The sequence below is a fragment of the Setaria viridis genome, chromosome 7 (genome assembly GCF_005286985.2).
Source record: "Setaria viridis chromosome 7, Setaria_viridis_v4.0, whole genome shotgun sequence".
Classification (NCBI taxonomy): domain Eukaryota; kingdom Viridiplantae; phylum Streptophyta; class Magnoliopsida; order Poales; family Poaceae; genus Setaria; species Setaria viridis.
The window spans coordinates 30385479-30403919 of record NC_048269.2 but is presented as its reverse complement, the minus strand read 5'-3'; the positions used below and the strand labels follow the sequence as shown (position 1 = coordinate 30403919).

The window sequence follows — 18441 nt, the reverse complement described above, 5'->3', positions numbered from 1 at the left end:
AGGGGTAGAGCCTCTCGGGGGGTGAGGGTACCTGAGAGGAGGAGGACGAGGTGTCGCGTCGAGGTTTATATGAGCGGCCACGGGGCTCGTGCGGCGTCTCCGGCGCAGCGTGTGGACATGAGGAGTTCTTGGTTTGCTCGTCTTGGAGGGCCCTGCTTTGGGTTGGTCTCGACTGTTTTAGGCTATCGGATGGGAATGGTTTGCATGGTAATCTCCCACATGATTGCCATTGCCTGAATGCTCTGCATTTTATTCAGAAGTCGGAACCGATATAACATAGTTCAAAATGCATTAGGGCATTGCAATCAGGCAGGAGAAACTTAAACAGCAGCAAGAACAACGAGCAACCCACGCACTGAATTACAGAACGAGCAATTATCCAACGAAAATACAAGAGGAACACTTGCCGTTCTTAATTTCTTATTGACTTGAAGTCGATGCAGGTATCATTTCTGATCGTCATGCTCTACTGAAATCGTATTGCTGTCTCGCAGCACAAAGCAATCATACTGAAGCGTTCTCAAGTAGCCGCGGCCCGCGGGCTGTCCGCGCTCTCACCTTTGATGGGCTTTTCATTGGCGGGGTTGTGGGCTGCGGGCCATCCTCGGAGAAAGGCCACGAAGAAGCAGGCTCGGAAAGTCACAACCTTCTTCGTGGTAGAAATGATGGTGCGCGCCATTCATTTCGCATGCGTTGCAAGCGAACTGATGTAAAATACCAATAACATCATATTTTGTCTTAAAAATTATGTCCTAGTAGGATAATTGCTGGTTGAAAGATCGTCCAAATAAAATGAAATAAGCTCTACATGTCAAACCGAGGTAGTACGTATAAACTACCTTGTTCCTACCTGTTAGTGTGAGTCCGAAATATGGAAGAGGATATATGTAGTTATTTACTATATAGAATATATCAACATGCTACACAAAGCAAAAGGGATCACACTACTACTGAGTCATGGAATTCTATATGTGTCGTGTATATGTGAATTAACACTTGTCCAGATACAAAGTCAGAATTGCATTCTTTCTGGGATGAGGGAGTAGCTGTGATGGCTGATGGGATTTTATATTGCTATAATAAATAGGAAAAAAATAATAACTCATGTTATCTGATGTGCGCATGTACCGGAAAGCAAGGTCACAAACACCCGACTGCTTACATGTTCTAGTGACTCTAGACGTGATTAGGCATTCCATTATGTTTGTAGCACATGAATGCCTAGTGCAAACTGAATGTGAGGCTCTAGCTAGTGGAATATTAGTAAGTGCCAATATATAATAGAAAACATAAACCCATGTAGAGCTCACATAGCACATGTACTATGTATGGAACCATATGCAAGAGTTGAGATCTTGAAAACTTACATGAGCGTTGAGTATCACCAATTTCAAGACTCTCATGTATGGATGCATGTTGAGTATCACCAAGAGTTCCCCCAAACACTTCACATTGCACCTAAAACTCCTAAACAGAGTAATATGAATGGCACTTCACGTGAAGTGCTTGAAGGGAACTCATGGTAACACGGAACATCGTTCGTTGTTGCATATATATCATGTTATCCACATGGCCATCATGTTTGCATACTAAATGCTCAGTGACACTAACACCAAGAGTTCCCCCAAACACTTCATAAGAGCTCTTAAGCCAATGCTTCGCGAAGTGCTTTTAGGGAACTCCTAGTAACACCGAACGTAACTCAACTCATCTCACTTTTGGAATATGATCAATGTATATGTGGTAAATGCTCGGTGACACTAAGAGTTCCCCAAACATTTCACAAGAGCTCTTAATAAGCCAATGCCTCGTGAAGTGCTTATAGGGAACTCCCAGTAACACCGAACGTAGCTCAACTCGTTTCACACCGTGGCATATGACCAATGTATAAGTGGTACATGCTCAGTGACACCAAGAGTTCCCCCAAACACTTCACAAGAGCTCTTAAGTCAATTCCTCGCGAAGTGCTTTTAGGGGAACTCCCAGTAACACCGAACGTAGCTCAACTCATCTCACTTTTGGAATATGACCAATATATAAGTAGTAAATGCTCAGTGACACCAAGAGTTCCCCCAAACACTTCACAAGAGCTCTTAAGTCAATGCCTCGCGAAGTGCTTTTAGGGAACTCCCAGTAACACCGAACGTAGCTCAACTCATCTCACACCGTGGCATATGATCCAATGTATATGTGGTAAATGCGCAGTGACACCAAGAGTTCTCGCAAACACTTCACGAGAGCTCTTAAGTCAATGCCTCGCGAAGTGCTTTTAAGGAACTCCTAGTAACACCGAATGTAGCTCAACTCATCTCACTTTTGGAATATGACCAATGTATATGTGGTAAATGCTCGATGACACCAAGAGTTCCCCAAACACTTCACAAGAGCTCTTAATAAGCCAATGCCTCCTGAAGTGCTTTTAGGGAACTCCTAGTAACACCGAACGTAGCTCAACTCATCTCACACCGTGGCATATGACAAATGTATAAGTGGTAAATGCTCAGTGACACCAAGAGTTCCCCCAAACACTTCACAAGAGCTCTTAAGTCAATTTCTCGCGAAGTGCTTTTAGGGAACTCCCAGTAACACCGAACGTAGCTCAACTCATCTCACTTTTGGAATATGACCAATGTATAAGTGGTAAATGCTCGGTGACACCAAGAGTTCCTCCAAACACTTCACAAGAGCTCTTAATTCAATACCTCGCGAAGTGCTTTTAGGGAACTCCCAGTAACACCGAACGTAGCTCAACTCATCTCACACCATGGCATATGACCCAATGTATATGTGGTAAATGCGCAGTGACACCAAGAGTTCCCCCAAACACTTCACGAGAGCTCTTAAGTCAATGCCTCACGAAGTGCTTTTAGGGAACTCCTAGTAACACCGAACGTAGCTCAACTCATCTCACTTTTGGAATATGACCAATGTATAAGTGGTAAATGCTCGGTGATACCAAGAGTTCCCCCAAACACTTCACAAGAGCTCTTAAGCCAATGCCTCGTGAAGTGCTTGCAGGGAACTCCTAGTAACACCGAACGTAGCTCAACTCATCTCACACCGTGGCATATGACCAATGTATAAGTGGTAAATGCTCAGTGACACCAAGAGTTCCCCCAAACACTTCACAAGAGATCTAAAGATGATGCCTCGCGAAGTGCTTTCAGGGAACTCCTAGTGACACCAAACGTTGTTGTTGTTAACTCATCTCACCATGGTATGTGATCAATATATATCTGGTAAATGCTTAGTGACACCGAGAGTTCCCCCAAACACTTCACAAAAGCACTCAAAAGAGTGCCTCGTGAAGTGCTTGCAGAGAACTCCTAGGGACACCAAACCTAATCCTTTCCCACTATCTTATATCATATGCTGGTCGATCTAGTACAATCTCCAAAAGTACATGCTGCACTTAGCAAAAAGTGCCTGCTGCACTTGCAGACCTAACACATACCGCTACTTGCCACCCAGAGTTCCCCAAACACTTCAGTAAGTACACAGCTCCGGCCAGATGCATGCATGCACACAAACATGTAAACATTGCCATGAAACATGTGTGGCTACTGAAGTAGTTTGTGGAGAACTCCAGGTGACAACCAACCAATTAGAACCCAAACTTACTCCATTTCCCGTGGACCACTCCACTTGTTTAATCCGCCGCTGATGATGAGCTCAGAGTGGCTGCTATTTATAAGTCTTAGCTGCTAGCCAGAGCTAGACTGAGCAACGACTGAAGAGTAGTAGGCTGCTGCCGCCTGTACGTGGACTTCGGTGTAGTGGATGGAGGGCAATTAATGCACCTGGCCGTGATACGGCCTAGGTTAACTAGAAGCCGTCCGGGGCACGAAGGGAATAATCTCATGAGGCCTTTGGTCGATCCGCGCGCGATCGAGCTCGGAATCGCAGAAAGCGTGCATGGAGCAAAAGCGCCCAGCCTGCAAATTCCCTTATCTCCAGCAGGGCTCTGCGCTGCTGCCGTGCATGTGTCGTCGCTCGGTTCCTGGCCACGCAAATTTGTTACAGCTCAACGCCATGTAGATCTTATAAAATGTATGTGTTAACCACACTGAGATACATATCCGGTAGTAGAAGCATGTGAATGTTTAATTTGGTTTCAGTATGTGTTAACCACACTGGCTCGTTTGGGCATATAGCAGAAAGTGATATCGTACATTGTTTATCTTGACGAAGCAGTTATCAAATGTAACCCAATTATAAAGGCAGAAGAGAGATTCATCTGTTACAGCCTTACATGCCTATAGTTTCCTGAGATCCTATAAAACCTTGTGTTAACCACACTGAAATATGGGTGCAAGCATGCATGTGAGGTGGAAAAGGTAGCTACCCATGTGACACTGTGCGATTGCCTAATGTAGTCTTGTGAATGTTTGGTTTCAATCATTCAGATGTGACCCATCAGCAGCAGGCGCATTGCGGCATTTAGCTGAAGTGATATCTGGTGCACTGTTTGTCTTGACGAAGCAGTAATTAGATTCAGTTATAAAGGCAGAAGAGAAATTCATCTGTTACAGCTTAGCCTTACAGTTACAGGCCTACAGTGTCCTGTGAGATGTGGTACTGATGTCTGATTGATCCATGTTGAACAATAAGCTAAACGTGCCGGGATAACCTTCTTGTGCATCTGTTCTTGATGGGCATGATGGACATGATGGACCTGTGTGAGTTTTGAATTGAGTATACCATATCATACAGTTGCAGGCTTGCAGCATTTTGGCATGATACACGAAGTATTCCCTGTTGTCCTGCATGGTGGTTGTCGGTGGGGCTTTGCAGGTTTCACAAACATTAACTAGATGATGATAGCAATCATACAGTAAACAATTGCAGAACACATTACCTAATCAGGAATTTCCTAGTATAAAATCCGCCCAAACCCAGTGGGCTAGTTGCATTGTGCGTGACTGAATGGGCAGGCAGCATAAAGGCAAAGAAAAAGCTGGGACGGGACGACACCAGAGAATCAATGACTCGTATTCCCAAATCCCAAAAGGCCAGAAACCATGTACCCCAAACGCAAAAGCTAAAGGAGGGTCGTCCAGGTTCAATGTACGCGATCCCTCGCTCTCCCTGTCTGACCTGTCACTGCAAGAGACATGCATCTTTCAAACCCCTCACGACATGTTTCAAAGCCAGGTCCAAATTGTTCCACCAGCTATCAGAAAGACTTTGGGGCGATGGAGAGCGGGATATTTGTAGTATAAGTACCTTTGGATCGAGAGGCATCAATCGTAAAGCTATAGGCAAAGATGCATCGAGCACCCTTCTTCTTCCTCAAGCTGTAGCCTGTAGGAGGAGAGGCCTCGCATGGAGTTCCCCCATTCACTTCTTGGTACCCGCTGTTTGTTCCCTCAGGTAGAGAGGATCTGGTTTTCTGTTCTAGTTTCTTTCTCGTTTGAGCTCATGGGGAGGACATGGATTAGTCTCTGATCATCCTCATGCGTTTTGTATCTTGATTTGTATCAATCAATGCAAATAAAACGTCGATGAGTAACGATCGATCGAAGCTATGTTGTTTCTTGATATCTTTTCATTTGATTTTTCTTTTGTCCAAGCTTCTTCTGTGATCTGTGTATATATGCGCTTGTGATGGATCGCCTACAGAAATGCAAAATGCATGTGCACCTTCTATCATGCAGCTTTTTCTTGATGCTGATAAGAGAAGTTGAGGCTCGTCTTTTTTTAAGAGAATGAAGAGAAGCTTCGATCCTACTTTTTGGTTAAATGGTGACGGAATATGTATTCTGTAGCCGGCAGCAGATCCAATCATTTTAGATTGCAGATTCGAAACAAGGAATGACTCACTAGCCAACAGCTGCACATTTTCTGTATTTTCCCCCCAAAGAACTAGGATGAACTCGACCTAGTAATTATTCGGTAGTCCAAACAAAACGGCACTCAGATCAACGTTTCCAATGCACTATACTATACAGGTGCAGTTCTAACACAATCTGTTGACAGTTTCAAAACGCTCAATTTGCAGACTGGAGTCTGCAGACTCAAACGTCAAGCGGCATTTGCTTCTGAACTTTCAATAATCGGAGTCATGAATCATGGTGCATAACCTACGATCCATCGCACCAATAAGCTCAGCAGTAAGCACAAAGCTCCAATAGCATCATTTCCTAATCCCCACGGAGCACCAACATAAGAAAAGAAATCTTCGAACAAGAAGGCATGCAACACATTTTTTTTTCATACGAGGCGGCATGCAACACATTTTTGTTCAAACGAGGCGGCATGCAACAGAGAAATTCAGGAAGGAAACACGAAACGAGAGTCCATTCACTTGGACATAGTTTACCAGATGAGCTGAGTGAAACAGCACATAAACGCTACAAGGTTTAGTTTTAACAGGGTTTCTTCTCAAACTAGATATAGATCCCCCCACCGGCTGGAGATATCCTGCCGGCGGTGCCATTTCACTCATTGGGCTCGCCCATCCTTGCTATGCCAGCACCACAGAGGTTTATGTACATGACTGGATAACAAACAGGCTCAGGAGTTCTAGCAGACTTCTGTCTCGAACTTGAGGCAGATCCCCATGCTGAAGAGTTCCTGGTAGAGCAGCTTTGCACCATAGGGTACATTGATCCTCACTATGTTCTCCGAAGACTTGCAGAAGCCGCAGTACGGCCCCCTGATCTTTTTACCTCCTGGGACGCACCTCATGATAACATTTGCCACCCGCTCGCATTTCTGGCAGATGTGCATCTGTGAGAAATCACTAAGCATGAACAGCCGCTCATGCAGGTTGGCAGCTGCCCCATGGGCGAGGAGGCAATCACGCTCCATTTCTCCAAACTTAACTCCACCAAACCTTTTCCTGTCTGCAACAGGCTGCCTTGTGAGGGGGTGCACTGGTCCAGTGTTGCGGAATTTCACCTTATCTTCAGACATGTGAATCAGCCTTTGGTAAAATGTAGGGCCCATGAAAACCATGGATTGCATCCTTTCACCAGTTCGGCCATTGATAACGCTCTCGGCTCCCCATTTTGAAAATCCAGCCCTGCAATGCAATACGACACATAAACTTTTGGAAATTGACTAAACAAGTCTATACCCCAAGAAAATTGGAAAATCATTTCAGATCTATTCCCTGCAAATTACGCTTGATCATCTCACCGATACCAACATGTCAGTGAATGGCTACACTAAAATCTTGGTATCTTCTAGTAGTGCTGCTATGCATGTGTCGTTTAAGAGAAAGATAAGGATCGACTGATACATAATATAAGTTCAAAAAAAGGACAGCTGCACCCTCCCACCATTTGGAGAAAAAACTATAAAAAGATATATACATATGAAATGTTGTATGAAATAACAATTGTAAACCTTAGAGAGTTAAGGTTAAAGGATGATGTGCAAGTTCAGAGCATAGGGTGCATTAATGATGTACCAAGATCCTTATAAGATGTATAAGCTTACTAATTACAAAGTCTAAATGAGTCTCACTAAAACGCTCAACCCTTTCAAAGCATTTCATCTATGTGTTTAGTGTGCAATAGTCTGGTTACTGAATTAAGGCAAGCAGCTATTCATCCATTTGAAAAAGAAACACTTACTTGTGCAACTGCTCTGCGATAACATCAACTGATGCCGTGGTGAATGGTGTAGCATATCTCATTGTACCTCCGAGGGCTATTCCCTTCCCCAAAGCAGCTTCAAGCAGCTGGCCAGGAGTTTGACGTGTTGGGAAGGCATGTGGATTTATCACAATATCCGGGACTATTCCGTCGCGAGTAAATGGAAAGTTCTCCTGAGATTCTAGAAAGCCAACAACACCTTTCTGGCCATGCATGCTAGAAAACTTATCTCCAAGGCAAGGTGTTCGTACCTGAAATCAGATCAGCCGAAAAATGTTGTACAGCCAACAAAAACTAAAATGTGTGAATGTGAAGGTATACCAAAAAGGGCTGAAGAATATGCTTACACAACGTAGCATTACAGGTGTTGGAAGGAATCTAAGGGAAATGGAAAAAGGAGAGTGAAGCTGCTGGCCCAATCAGGCATGCGGCCTATCTGGCCCATCCATCTCCCAAAATTAAAGGAAGGCAAAACTTAAAATTGGCAGAAAAAAAAACAAGGCACTTTTCAAAATTCTAAGAGAGGAGGGCACAATTTAAAAGTGTTATGAAAAACACAGGAATGGAAGGAACCAAGTAAACTGTTGAACCCCACAAAAGGGTAACAAATTTTTAGCAAGTTTTACTTTAGGCATAAAAGGATGAAGTATGATAGAATCCTTTAATACCATGACCTCTCTGGGGTACCCATGAGTGCACATTGATGCTTGTCTTTCTTCCATTATCTCCTCTTAGTTGCATGGCAAGAATATACATGCGGATAAATTCCATGTTCGTTTTTTAAAAGGAAATGTCAATTAAGCCAACAATAATCAGTCAGGAGCAAGATAATTACTGGGCTAAATAAGCAGCGATTCAGTAGCTCCTGAAGTATAGTATATTGTTAGGCTCACAGAATGGACAACAAACTCAACTAAGAATCATTGCCAATGGAGTTGGTTTTCACCAATCCATGGAATAGAGAGAGATCAAGAGAAAACTGTAGCATTCATTTTCTAATAAGGTCAGTATACCCACTAGTGAAGTCAAAATTCAAGGAATGTGCTACACAGTTAATATTTTGCTAAGATAAGCACTATTTACCTGTCTTAGAGTAACAACAGCGAAATTCTTCCCTTCATCATTTGCTGAAAGCAATACTTTCTGAACCATTCCCTTTTCGGTATGCTTCAGCTTAATACTGTGGTCTTCTCCAGATTCCGAGACTTTACCAATAACAATGTCATTGGTCTGAAGACTTGCGCCAATGTAAGGTAAGCCATCATCATCAAGATTGTCGACACGTCCTCTTTTGCTTTCCATTTTTCCAAAGTCTATCTTTTCCTTCATTTTCAGTCGTTTGGTTACATCCTTGTTTTCTACATCTGCCTTATAGCTCCTGAGGTGCTCAGTCCTAAACATACCTCGTTCAAGAGAAGCCCTATTCATAACCAAGGAATCCTCTTGGTTGAACCCCTGATGAACATTAACTGCTACAATCGCATTTTGGCCATTGAAATATTCTGGTCTAGCAAAGTCATCTCTTCTTCCAATAGTATAATCTGATCTGCCAAGACAGTCAGCTATAACTGTTTTGAAAAGAGGCCTCTGAGGATAATATAGTTGATGAGAAAGAGTATCAACTCTGATGTGTGGGTTTGTCGTGGAGTACCCAATAGCTTGCTGTGAGTGTTTCTCAGATTGGTATAGTACCCTCCGAGCAAAATTGTGGTTTGCAAAAGGAATGATGCCACAACTTAATCCCAGCAGAAAAGAAGGATCCAGCTCACAGTGAGTATAACTAGATATCTCTCCTTCACTCCCAAACAAATGTCTGATTCCCCAGGCACATTGTATATCTTCCTCCTCCTCAACACCAATGAACTCAATTATTTCTTGTTGAATTAATTCCTGGAAAGAGTATGAGCGGCCCTTTGGTTTTCTGATTTTATTTAGATTTTCAACCACCAGGAGAGGTCTGAGGATTCGCCCTGCTTCAGAAAACACACGAACCTCCTTTTGGTGCTTGTCCCTTTTGATTTCGACCTAATTAGATCAAACAGGAAACATTATAAAGAACATCTTGGCGTGAATAATCGTATATACCACCGAGAAGGTGTAAACAAATTAAAGCAGCTGACATCCTTTAGATTTGTGCACCGAGATAAGGATGCAGCCTAAAATTACACACAGCACTAGAGGCAGGCAGGAAATGCTTGGCAGTTAACTGGAACAGAAAAGTAACGCAAAAGCACAATTTGGGAAATTGATAATGAACAAACTAGGATAACAACTTGATCACTTCACCCGAAAAGATTTTAAACTGTTTACTTCATTGACCGAATTGTGAAAAACACTTATTCTCAAGAAATGGATAACATATATAAGACAGCACCAAGATCCTCAACAGAATTGCAAAGCAGAAATACAAAGACAAAAAATGATCTAAGGCAAACCATTATCAAACAGGCAGGTTGTATAAGTTACATGGATCCACAAAGATTGGCCTTTGCAAAAAGCTATGACACATCACCAGGAAATAGAAACTCTTACAAAACAAAACATTATACGGATATGGAACCTGCAAACCAAGCACCTCAATAAAAGCAGAAAGAGTCTAGCCATGGGAAGAGAGGAAACCTGTGGATGGATCAGACTGCTGCGTCTCATGCACCTTAATCGCAATACAAATGAAGCTGAATCAGTACAACACCCAACCCAATTGCCATTCAGAAAGATCTTATCCATTCTTTGAATGTTCTCAGTAGGAATTTCATTCAGCTTACTCATTCCACAAGAAATGAAGCTCTCAATCAAAGGCTGCCCCACCCTAGAGCTAACAATAGCAGTAACAGCTAGATTTTTAACAAGTCCACAGTTTTCACCATCAGGAGTGGACATAAAACACAGCTTTCCCCAGTAGGATGGATTCCTGGAGGTAAGGGTTTTCAGTTTCAAGTCAGTTTACACTAAGGCATACAAAAGAGCAAGATGGATATGCAACAGTTGGTGGGTGAAAAACTGAAAATAATGTTACTTACGGATATCTAGCATCACCAGCTTTCCCAGCATAAGCAACCCGCTGACGGGTTTTCCTCAAGTCAGATATCATTTGAAGAGGATTCGTTCTCCTTAAAGTTGCAACAATTCCTGAGCACCGTTCAGTTTTTTTGTAGGGATGGCACCAAGAACCGGTGGAAAAGGCACGATTTAGACCATTAGTAACAATCGATGCATCAAGATAACGTTCAAGGTCTTGTAATTCGCGGTCACTATTCAAATCTCTCTGGATGGCCTTAACCATGCGTCTCTCTGCAAGCCTAATATGTGCCCGAAGTTCCCTTGCAAGCAATTCACCAGCCAGGTCCAACCTCTTATTCCGGAAATCATCCTTATTGTCACATTTGCGCTTTCCAGTGAAAGCCATTAGCAGGCATTTCACCATGTAACCTAAGAAAAGTGCTTTGTTCCTATGTCCACTAATATCAGGAAAGAGAAACCTATCAACATAGTCATCAAAGGACTCCGCTGGAGGAAATCTTGAATTTTTTACCAACTCGTCAACATATTGACGGGCTTTATCTGATTTACGAAAGCCTTCACACAGTTCATCAGATTCTTTGATAGTTGCAGATATTGTGTTGATAACAGAAGCATCACCATCTTGCATATCTATCACATCAAAGACTTCCTTGTCTGATGATATTCCTAGTGCAAAAAACATCAACCAAATTGGCATTGTCGCATACAGAAAGGAAATGGAAATGATTTTGCTCCCACTGAAATCATCGCTCTTTGTAGATTCAACTAGTTTAATATATATGCGTCTTCGCTTGATTTCAGACATAAAAGAGACAGTCCAGCAAGGACGATCAGAAATCCAAAGCCTGCTCAGGCATCTTTGCTCTTGAGCAATGAATACCTGGAGGTTTCACAAAATGGAAGCATAGTTAGATAGAAGAAATATGCTATATATGGTACAATGTTCTCTTTGCAGTAAAGGGCTGCTACTCTGACAGAGCCACTCCCCAAAAGGAAACTCCATATGAACTTAGCAAATAATCAGCTCTCCAGTTTACTACTTCTATTTCCTACTTAAATGACATAGCAGTGCTTCCTGCTTTAATTTTAAAAGAAGTCTACTACTTCTATAATCATGAAACGGTGTCAGCGTGTCAGCAAGCCTTGTTATTCCAATAAATGTTCCTCATTAAAATTTCCCAAAGCTATTAGAATCTCCATGATATGCCTAGTAACATATTGCAGCACATTGAGACCTATATATAGCTTAAACACAAGAAGCCAGTATATGGCACCAGCAGGAGACCAACTCATGTAGTCATGTGGCTGTTGTGCCACAGTTAATTCCTTTTGATAGCACCCCATGTTTATATAACTACAATTCACGACACTGCAAATATAGTCATTATGCTACTAGTGCTTTCGAAAAATATATGTGGATGTTTTTTTCCGTCCTAAGAGCTACCAGTAATACACATATAAGATTTTTCTGCCTCAGTTCTAAGAAAGTTACTCTATAGTCTCATCTCGAACAACAAAAGGGGCACCTAAAAGTTGAACATGTGACCCAATCATCTTGAAAAATATATTAACAAAAAAAGACAATCACATAGAGGATATGCACCCCCTGGCTGTGTTTTAAAAGAGGGGAGTACCAGACCCTTTAGGAGTTATACCTTTTCCATTCCCTTGACCAAAAAGTATCCGCCTGCATCGAACAGGCAGTCACTTTCCTTGAGATTATGCAGCAAGCACAAATTTGATTTCACCATAACCGGAAGGCGGCCAATATATATCCAATGAGTTTCATTCATAAAGTCCCTTTTTTGAACAAAATCATCATTCCCTGTTTTAGACTTGTCACTTTTCTCCAAAGAATAAACCTGATGCAATTAAAACAAGATCAGATAATCAGGTGACTGTAATACGTAAGAAAATCTGAGTAACAATGTGATACCAATATCAGTGGCATGACTTCATGCTTCATTGCGCACAAGGAATAAGAAAATTTAAAGACCTAATTCTTCAATTGGAATCCAGTGTGCAAAAAAAAAACTAATGATGTTCTGAAACACCAATCATCCATCCAGTACTAGGCTTCTCTATTTAATGTTCAATCACAGATAATTCAATATATTGATTAGGGTATCAGGGGAATTTGACAATCAAAATGTTGCACGTAAATATTTCTCAGCAGCAAAATAATAGCCAAGGCATTGGTTTATAGGTTTACTTATGAGAACAGGGCAGAACTTTTTGTTGCCTGCAATGTATGATTCGGATCATGCCATCCTTACCGAAGCATTTTATAATTTATTTAATTTCCTCGTCAATGATTCTATAGTTTGTATAGATGTGTGTCACTTTAGGGGAAAATCATGGGAGAAAGAACAGGTAATTGACATATAGAGATAATGAAAATACTTTGGACCTTTATAGTCACTTCTACTTTAATTCTGGAAGCATATGTCATATTCTGGAGGCGAGCATGTCTCGGTTTAAAATCAATATCAACTTCATCTTTGCCAGACCAAAATACAGGCTTTTCAAGCTTCACTCTCCCAAATTTGATGATGGCATGCTTCCACCCACCAGATCCTTTCTTTGAAGGATCATAACCAGGTTCAACAATCACATCCCCCAGTGAATCAAAAAGCTTCTGGAGCCCATGCGAGACAAACTCGTTGTAGGAATTTATCTGATGGCTAATCAGACCAATTTCATCAAAGAAAGACCTTGATGCTTCTTTGCAAAACTTCTCTAGGCTTTCCACACTCATGTCAATTGGAACATTTGAATATGGCTCGGAAGAAGACTTTCCATTAGCATCACCATCAAGTGATTCATCATCAAGGGATGATTTTCCCTTCACATCCACATCCATTGAAGATTGCCCTTCATCGACATCTATAGGAGAATAATTGTTTCCCTCATCCATGTTATGGGATATTTCCGCTCGATTATCATCCAGTACCATAAGTTCTGGCTCAGAATCAGAGCGGTTTGGTGATTGCCCGCTGTCCTTCTGTAGCTCTTCCATTGCACAAACACTGGCAGCTTATACCCTATCAAGTATCGCAAACTTACCAAATTAGCAATTAGAAATTAATCATTTCAACAGAAAGCATGTCATATAGAGTGCATCGTTCAGATCTAGAAACCGAAATCATTAATGATGTATGGAAAACGCACTCATGAGCATTGTTCTTAAGGCGATAAGGTGATGCATGGCGACCTTAGCCCCTCTTATATCCCCTAGGTGCTTAAGGCAAGGCGAGCAAGGCAGACATCATACTGACATATATTAGACAAGAAAAGGAAAAATAAGAGCTTCCAGGGGACACGACCATAACAGACAGTCAACCCACAGGACAATTAAGGCCCAATACAAGCCAACGGCCATAACCTTCCCCCTGCCCCCTCATACCTTAATTCCTGATTTTATCCACCAGTACCACACACCGCCTCCTGGTCCTCGACGCTACACGCACACGTGATGAACCACGGCGAGAGGGAGCAACCATGAGCCCAGCCGCACAAAGGCCTCCACAGGCCGCAGCCCCACCCTCCACATCCCCATCGACCTTGAATTGCACCTCCACCCACTCCCATGTAGATGGACCTCTGCCACCAAATCAGTGAGGATGGGGAGTGCAGATGAGAGTTCCGCTGCCTGCATGTAACCCCCCCCCCCCCCCTCCCTCTTTCAATTTCTTTTTTCGCTTAGGGCGACGCCTTAATAACCAACACATATGGCACGAGCAATTGCATGCATGCAGGATCTTCCCATAAAGTTGTCTGCCTCAACCTCAGCATGGTGTTAAATCATTTATACAGCTTACAGTATACAGCGTTGCACAGTACATAAGGAGCAAGTGATAGCACAAATCAGACCAATACCCTAGCATACAGCCACAAAAGCAGAAAATAATGATAGTACAAGCCAGTCTATCGATTATCAACACCCTGGCTTGCCATCAATGGGTTAGAAACTGGACAGGTGTCACACATAAAACGTCCACACAAGCAAGTCACAACCGATAACCCCCTCTACACTGCTGAATAACCTTATTTCACAGTAACGAGTCACCACTAGGTGATAGACTTGACATGGGGATTGGGTGGGTCATATGGATTCAGTTGAACCCCAAGATACATGAAAAATAGGCTGCATTCGCTCCTCGGTAGCGGGAAGCTCTGCGGGTGTCAACTAGTGTCAGCATTGCGCGCTGAAGAAGAAGACGAACCTAGTTGAATCACCTAACGAATGCAGTGGATTAACAGCCGCACCACGCCGCAAACTAATCCCCAACTAAATGAAAACCAAATCCAGCGCTCAGAACAAGGGAATCCGTCCAATCAAAGCTGGGATTACCTGCCAACGAAGGAAGAGGATCGATCCACGTACCTCCGAATGGATGTCCACTCCACTCCACTGAGAACTGAAGAGTTGCAGGTCGAGGATCCGGCGCCCGCCGCGCCCGGCGGCGGGAAAGGGAGCTTCGGAGGCCGGACGCGCACTCGACCCTGAGGGGGCGCGCGCGGCGGCCTCGCCGGAGCCGAACCCTAGCTCGCCGGGGTGACGACTCCGTGCGATGGGGTCGATGCTTCCGAGAGTGGGGGGGGGAGGGGTTTCTGTGCCTCTGCGGGAGAAGCGCCTCGGGACGGGCCGACGGGGAGGGGTTTAATGGTGAGGTGCGGCGTCGCCGATGCCCGGCGTTCTGACAGGTGGGCTCACCTCTCGGAAGTGCTCTGCGGGGCCCGCCTTCAGTGGGTAACGGATTCTACCTGCGGAGAAAGATCGGCCGCCCGTGGTGCAATTGCAGGACATCCAACGGTAGCACGCGCTGATTCGCGCGGATCAAGGAAGGTGACGTGGGATCTTCTGTGCGCGATCACGGTTTTTCAGTAACGGATGAGTGAACGCCCTGGATGTCTTTTCAGTTAAGTGAGCTCAACCAACGGCCAGTCGAAAGGGCGAAACGACAAAAAAAGGTAAGCGCGATCAGCCTTCCCATGTGTTCAGGTTTCCGCATCATTTTTGTTCCCGCAAATTGGAGTAGATCGTCCGACCATCACAGTGAGTCGCTCAGTCACACACTCCCCAGTGATCAACCAACGCATCAGGCTACAAACCATCAGGAATAAGAATAACCAGATAGAGAGAGCGAATTGGCTTGCAAAGAATTCAGAGACAAACAACGTTACAAGCTTTAATTTGATGTATAACTTCTGAACCCAGCTTCAAGCAATGAAGCTCCTCTATACACAACACAAGGAGGATTAGATGCTGCAAGCACTCTTGTAAATAGCCAGTATATGTGTTACACAAAGGGCCAATTGGCACATGATCATCCAGTTCTAGCCAGATCAAAATCATGCAAACGTTACAAGCAAGAATTATAACAGAGGCGCACAAAATAGCCTCAGTTCTTTGTTTGCGCTCACTGCGTGGCGTGCTCATTGTTGTTGGCTTTCGAACCATCAGGATTGCTCCGCAGGTTGCCTCCAACTCCGAGCATGGACATCAGGCCTCCACCGTGCACCCTTCCTTCGGGCACGACGAGCCCGAAGTTCTGGCTCCGGCTCCCTCCGTCCTCCTGAGGGCCGTTGCCGGCCAGGCCGCATGAAGAGGAGGCCTTCAATGAGCCAGGGACCAGGACCTGATGCGGTATCAGGAGCCTACCGCCGCCCTGCATGTCTCCCGACGAGTCGACGCAGTCCGACCACGCGGCGTAACCGGAAGACGAGATGGCATGGTCCATGCTGCTACCTGCTGCGGATGAACCAGAGACAATGCCACTGAACAGGCCAGGCCCAGCCATGCTTCTTCCCTGACCAGGATCATGCTCTAGCTTGGAAGCCATCAGGGTCGTATGCGCAGCACAAAGACCACTCCTTCCTCTGGCAAACTTGTCGCAGCCGGTGTTCCAAGTGCATCGCTTGCCCCCACCATGGGCCTTGCAGAAGTCTGTGCTTCCCTGCGCGCTCTTGTTGCACCCATCAGACTTGCAACGCTTCCCACCACCGTGCTTCACACAGCAATCAGAACGACCACGAGCGCTCTTGGTGCACCCAGGAACATTGCAGCGTTTGCCCCCTCCATGCGCAACACAGAAGCTAGTTCCGCCATGAACACTCTTTGGGCACACCCCACCTCCCTCAAAGAGGCACCTCTTCCCGCCACCATGCCCTTTGCAGAAGGGCGTGCTGCCCTCAGCGCCTCTGGTACAGCCTTCAAACATGCACCTCTTGCCTCCACCATGGGACTTGCAATAGATGGTGCTTCCTTGCGCGCCCTTACTGCAGTTTGGGTACTGGCAACGGCGACCGCCTCCATGTGAGATACACAACCCAGGGTAACCTTCGGCACTACGAGTGCAGCCCTCGATCCTGCACCTCTTCCCTCCACCATGCTTTATGCAGAATCCTGATTTCCCCCGTGCTGCTCTTGAGCATCCCTCACTCCCACACCGGCGCCCACCACCATGAGAAATACAGAACTCTGTCTTACCCTCGGCACTTTTGGTGCAGCCTAACTCTTGACATCGTTTCCCTCCTCCGTGAGCTTTGCAATATGCTGTTCGGCTCTCAGCACCTTTGTTGCAACCTGGCTTTTGGCACCTCTGGCCACCACCATGGGAAATACATAGTCCTGATGCACCTCTTGCACCTTTTGAGCACCCATTGAACCTGCACTTCTTTGGATGGCGCTGATGACTTCTCTGCTCCCCACTAGTTGTACCGACTACCATATCAGAAGTTGCAGCAAAAGAACAATCAGTTGTTATGGACAGATCAGGGCTAGGCTGAACCTCGTGATGATTAAGAGATCCATCATGATCACTGTCGGTATCACATTCAATTCCATTATGCTGTTGGATATCGATGTCTGGAGATGTTCCATTAAGACAAAGATCGCCTGATCTTGGTGCAAACAGAAGTGGCAGCATATAACCACCTGGTTTCCTTTTGGCTGAAGTTGATCCCTCATCAATAATTGGGAAGGCGATACCAGTTTTTCTTGCATGTGAAAAATTCCTGCTGCCATTCACTGCTGCAGGTTGTAAATTTCTTGAGCTGCATCTTGAAAGATCCAACATTAAACCAGAATTGGTTGTGGCACAATGTTGAGTGAGCAAAGTTCCAGATTCATAAGCTCTCTTCTCACCAAATGAGTGACTATCAGCAGAATATAGATTTGGTGTTGGCCCGAGTCCAAGGACCAGTCTGCAGCTATCATCAGGAACAGCCAAACTTTGATCGCCATGGTGAAATGATTTTCTAGAGTTTTGTGCTATTTCTGAGCTCCCGATACAACCCAAGTTCATAGCTGACGCAGGTGGTTCTTCATTCCTGCAATTTATTGCAGCTGGTTGAGCCTGGGAGAATGAAGCAGCAGCTATACTTTCTTTCCCATGAAACCAAAGATTTGTCATATTGAGGTCCATCCTGCTTAATATTATTACGGTAGGATTATGATAGAAAAATATTTAAGTGCTGTTTAGAGACCAGATGCTTCAATCCAACCAACAGAACTCAGGATCCCAGCTTTACAACTTCACCACTGAGGAAGCACATAGTATACACGAAATGAAAATACACATGGATGTTGATGTAATGTATACCACCACTGACAAAACCTGATGTATCAGCTCTGTCCATGAGCATGGAGCTTACTGATCCCAAATGGCAAAGGATGAGGTTGCAGGACTACGGACAAATCATATGCACACTATCTTATACGTCCAAACCACAAACGGACTTCATATCCTCCAAGATCTGCAAGTGAAGCAAGTAAGGTCATAAGTGGAATTTAACAAACAAGATTGAAGCA

General features: G+C 44.3%; 2 protein-coding genes across 2 annotated transcripts; both read right to left on the bottom strand.

The window, feature by feature from the left end:
- Nucleotides 1-6281: 6281 nt before the first annotated feature.
- On the bottom strand, nt 6282-15264 carry LOC117863786 (DNA-directed RNA polymerases IV and V subunit 2). Its single transcript, XM_034747630.2, has 8 exons — nt 15013-15264; nt 13036-13669; nt 12281-12487; nt 10625-11505; nt 10224-10515; nt 8688-9629; nt 7584-7855; nt 6282-7027 (listed from the first exon to the last, which is right to left on the bottom strand). The coding sequence occupies exons 2-8, from the start codon at nt 13642-13644 to the stop codon at nt 6526-6528; spliced, it is 3705 nt and encodes a 1234-aa protein (XP_034603521.1). The 5' UTR covers nt 13645-13669; nt 15013-15264; the 3' UTR covers nt 6282-6525.
- A 623-nt stretch (nt 15265-15887) lies between these two features.
- Nucleotides 15888-18205, bottom strand: LOC117863787 (uncharacterized). Its single transcript, XM_034747631.2, has one exon. It carries the CDS (start codon nt 18053-18055, stop codon nt 16049-16051), a length of 2007 nt encoding a protein of 668 aa, XP_034603522.1. The 5' UTR covers nt 18056-18205; the 3' UTR covers nt 15888-16048.
- Nucleotides 18206-18441: the final 236 nt, after the last annotated feature.

Bases quoted from the DNA above. Each gene is read 5' to 3' on its own strand.
- LOC117863786 (XM_034747630.2), bottom strand. From the start codon at position 13,644: ATGGAAGAGCTACAGAAGGACAGCGGGCAATCACCAAACCGCTCTGAT. The intron at 12,488-13,035 runs GTCCAAAGTATT...TAATTGCATCAG, and splicing joins AAGTAGAAGTGACTATAAAG to GTTTATTCTTTGGAGAAAAG. The intron at 9,630-10,223 runs GTTTCCTCTCTT...TGATCTAATTAG, and splicing joins GCAGTCTGATCCATCCACAG to GTCGAAATCAAAAGGGACAA.
- LOC117863787 (XM_034747631.2), bottom strand. From the start codon at position 18,055: ATGGACCTCAATATGACAAATCTTTGGTTTCATGGGAAAGAAAGTATA.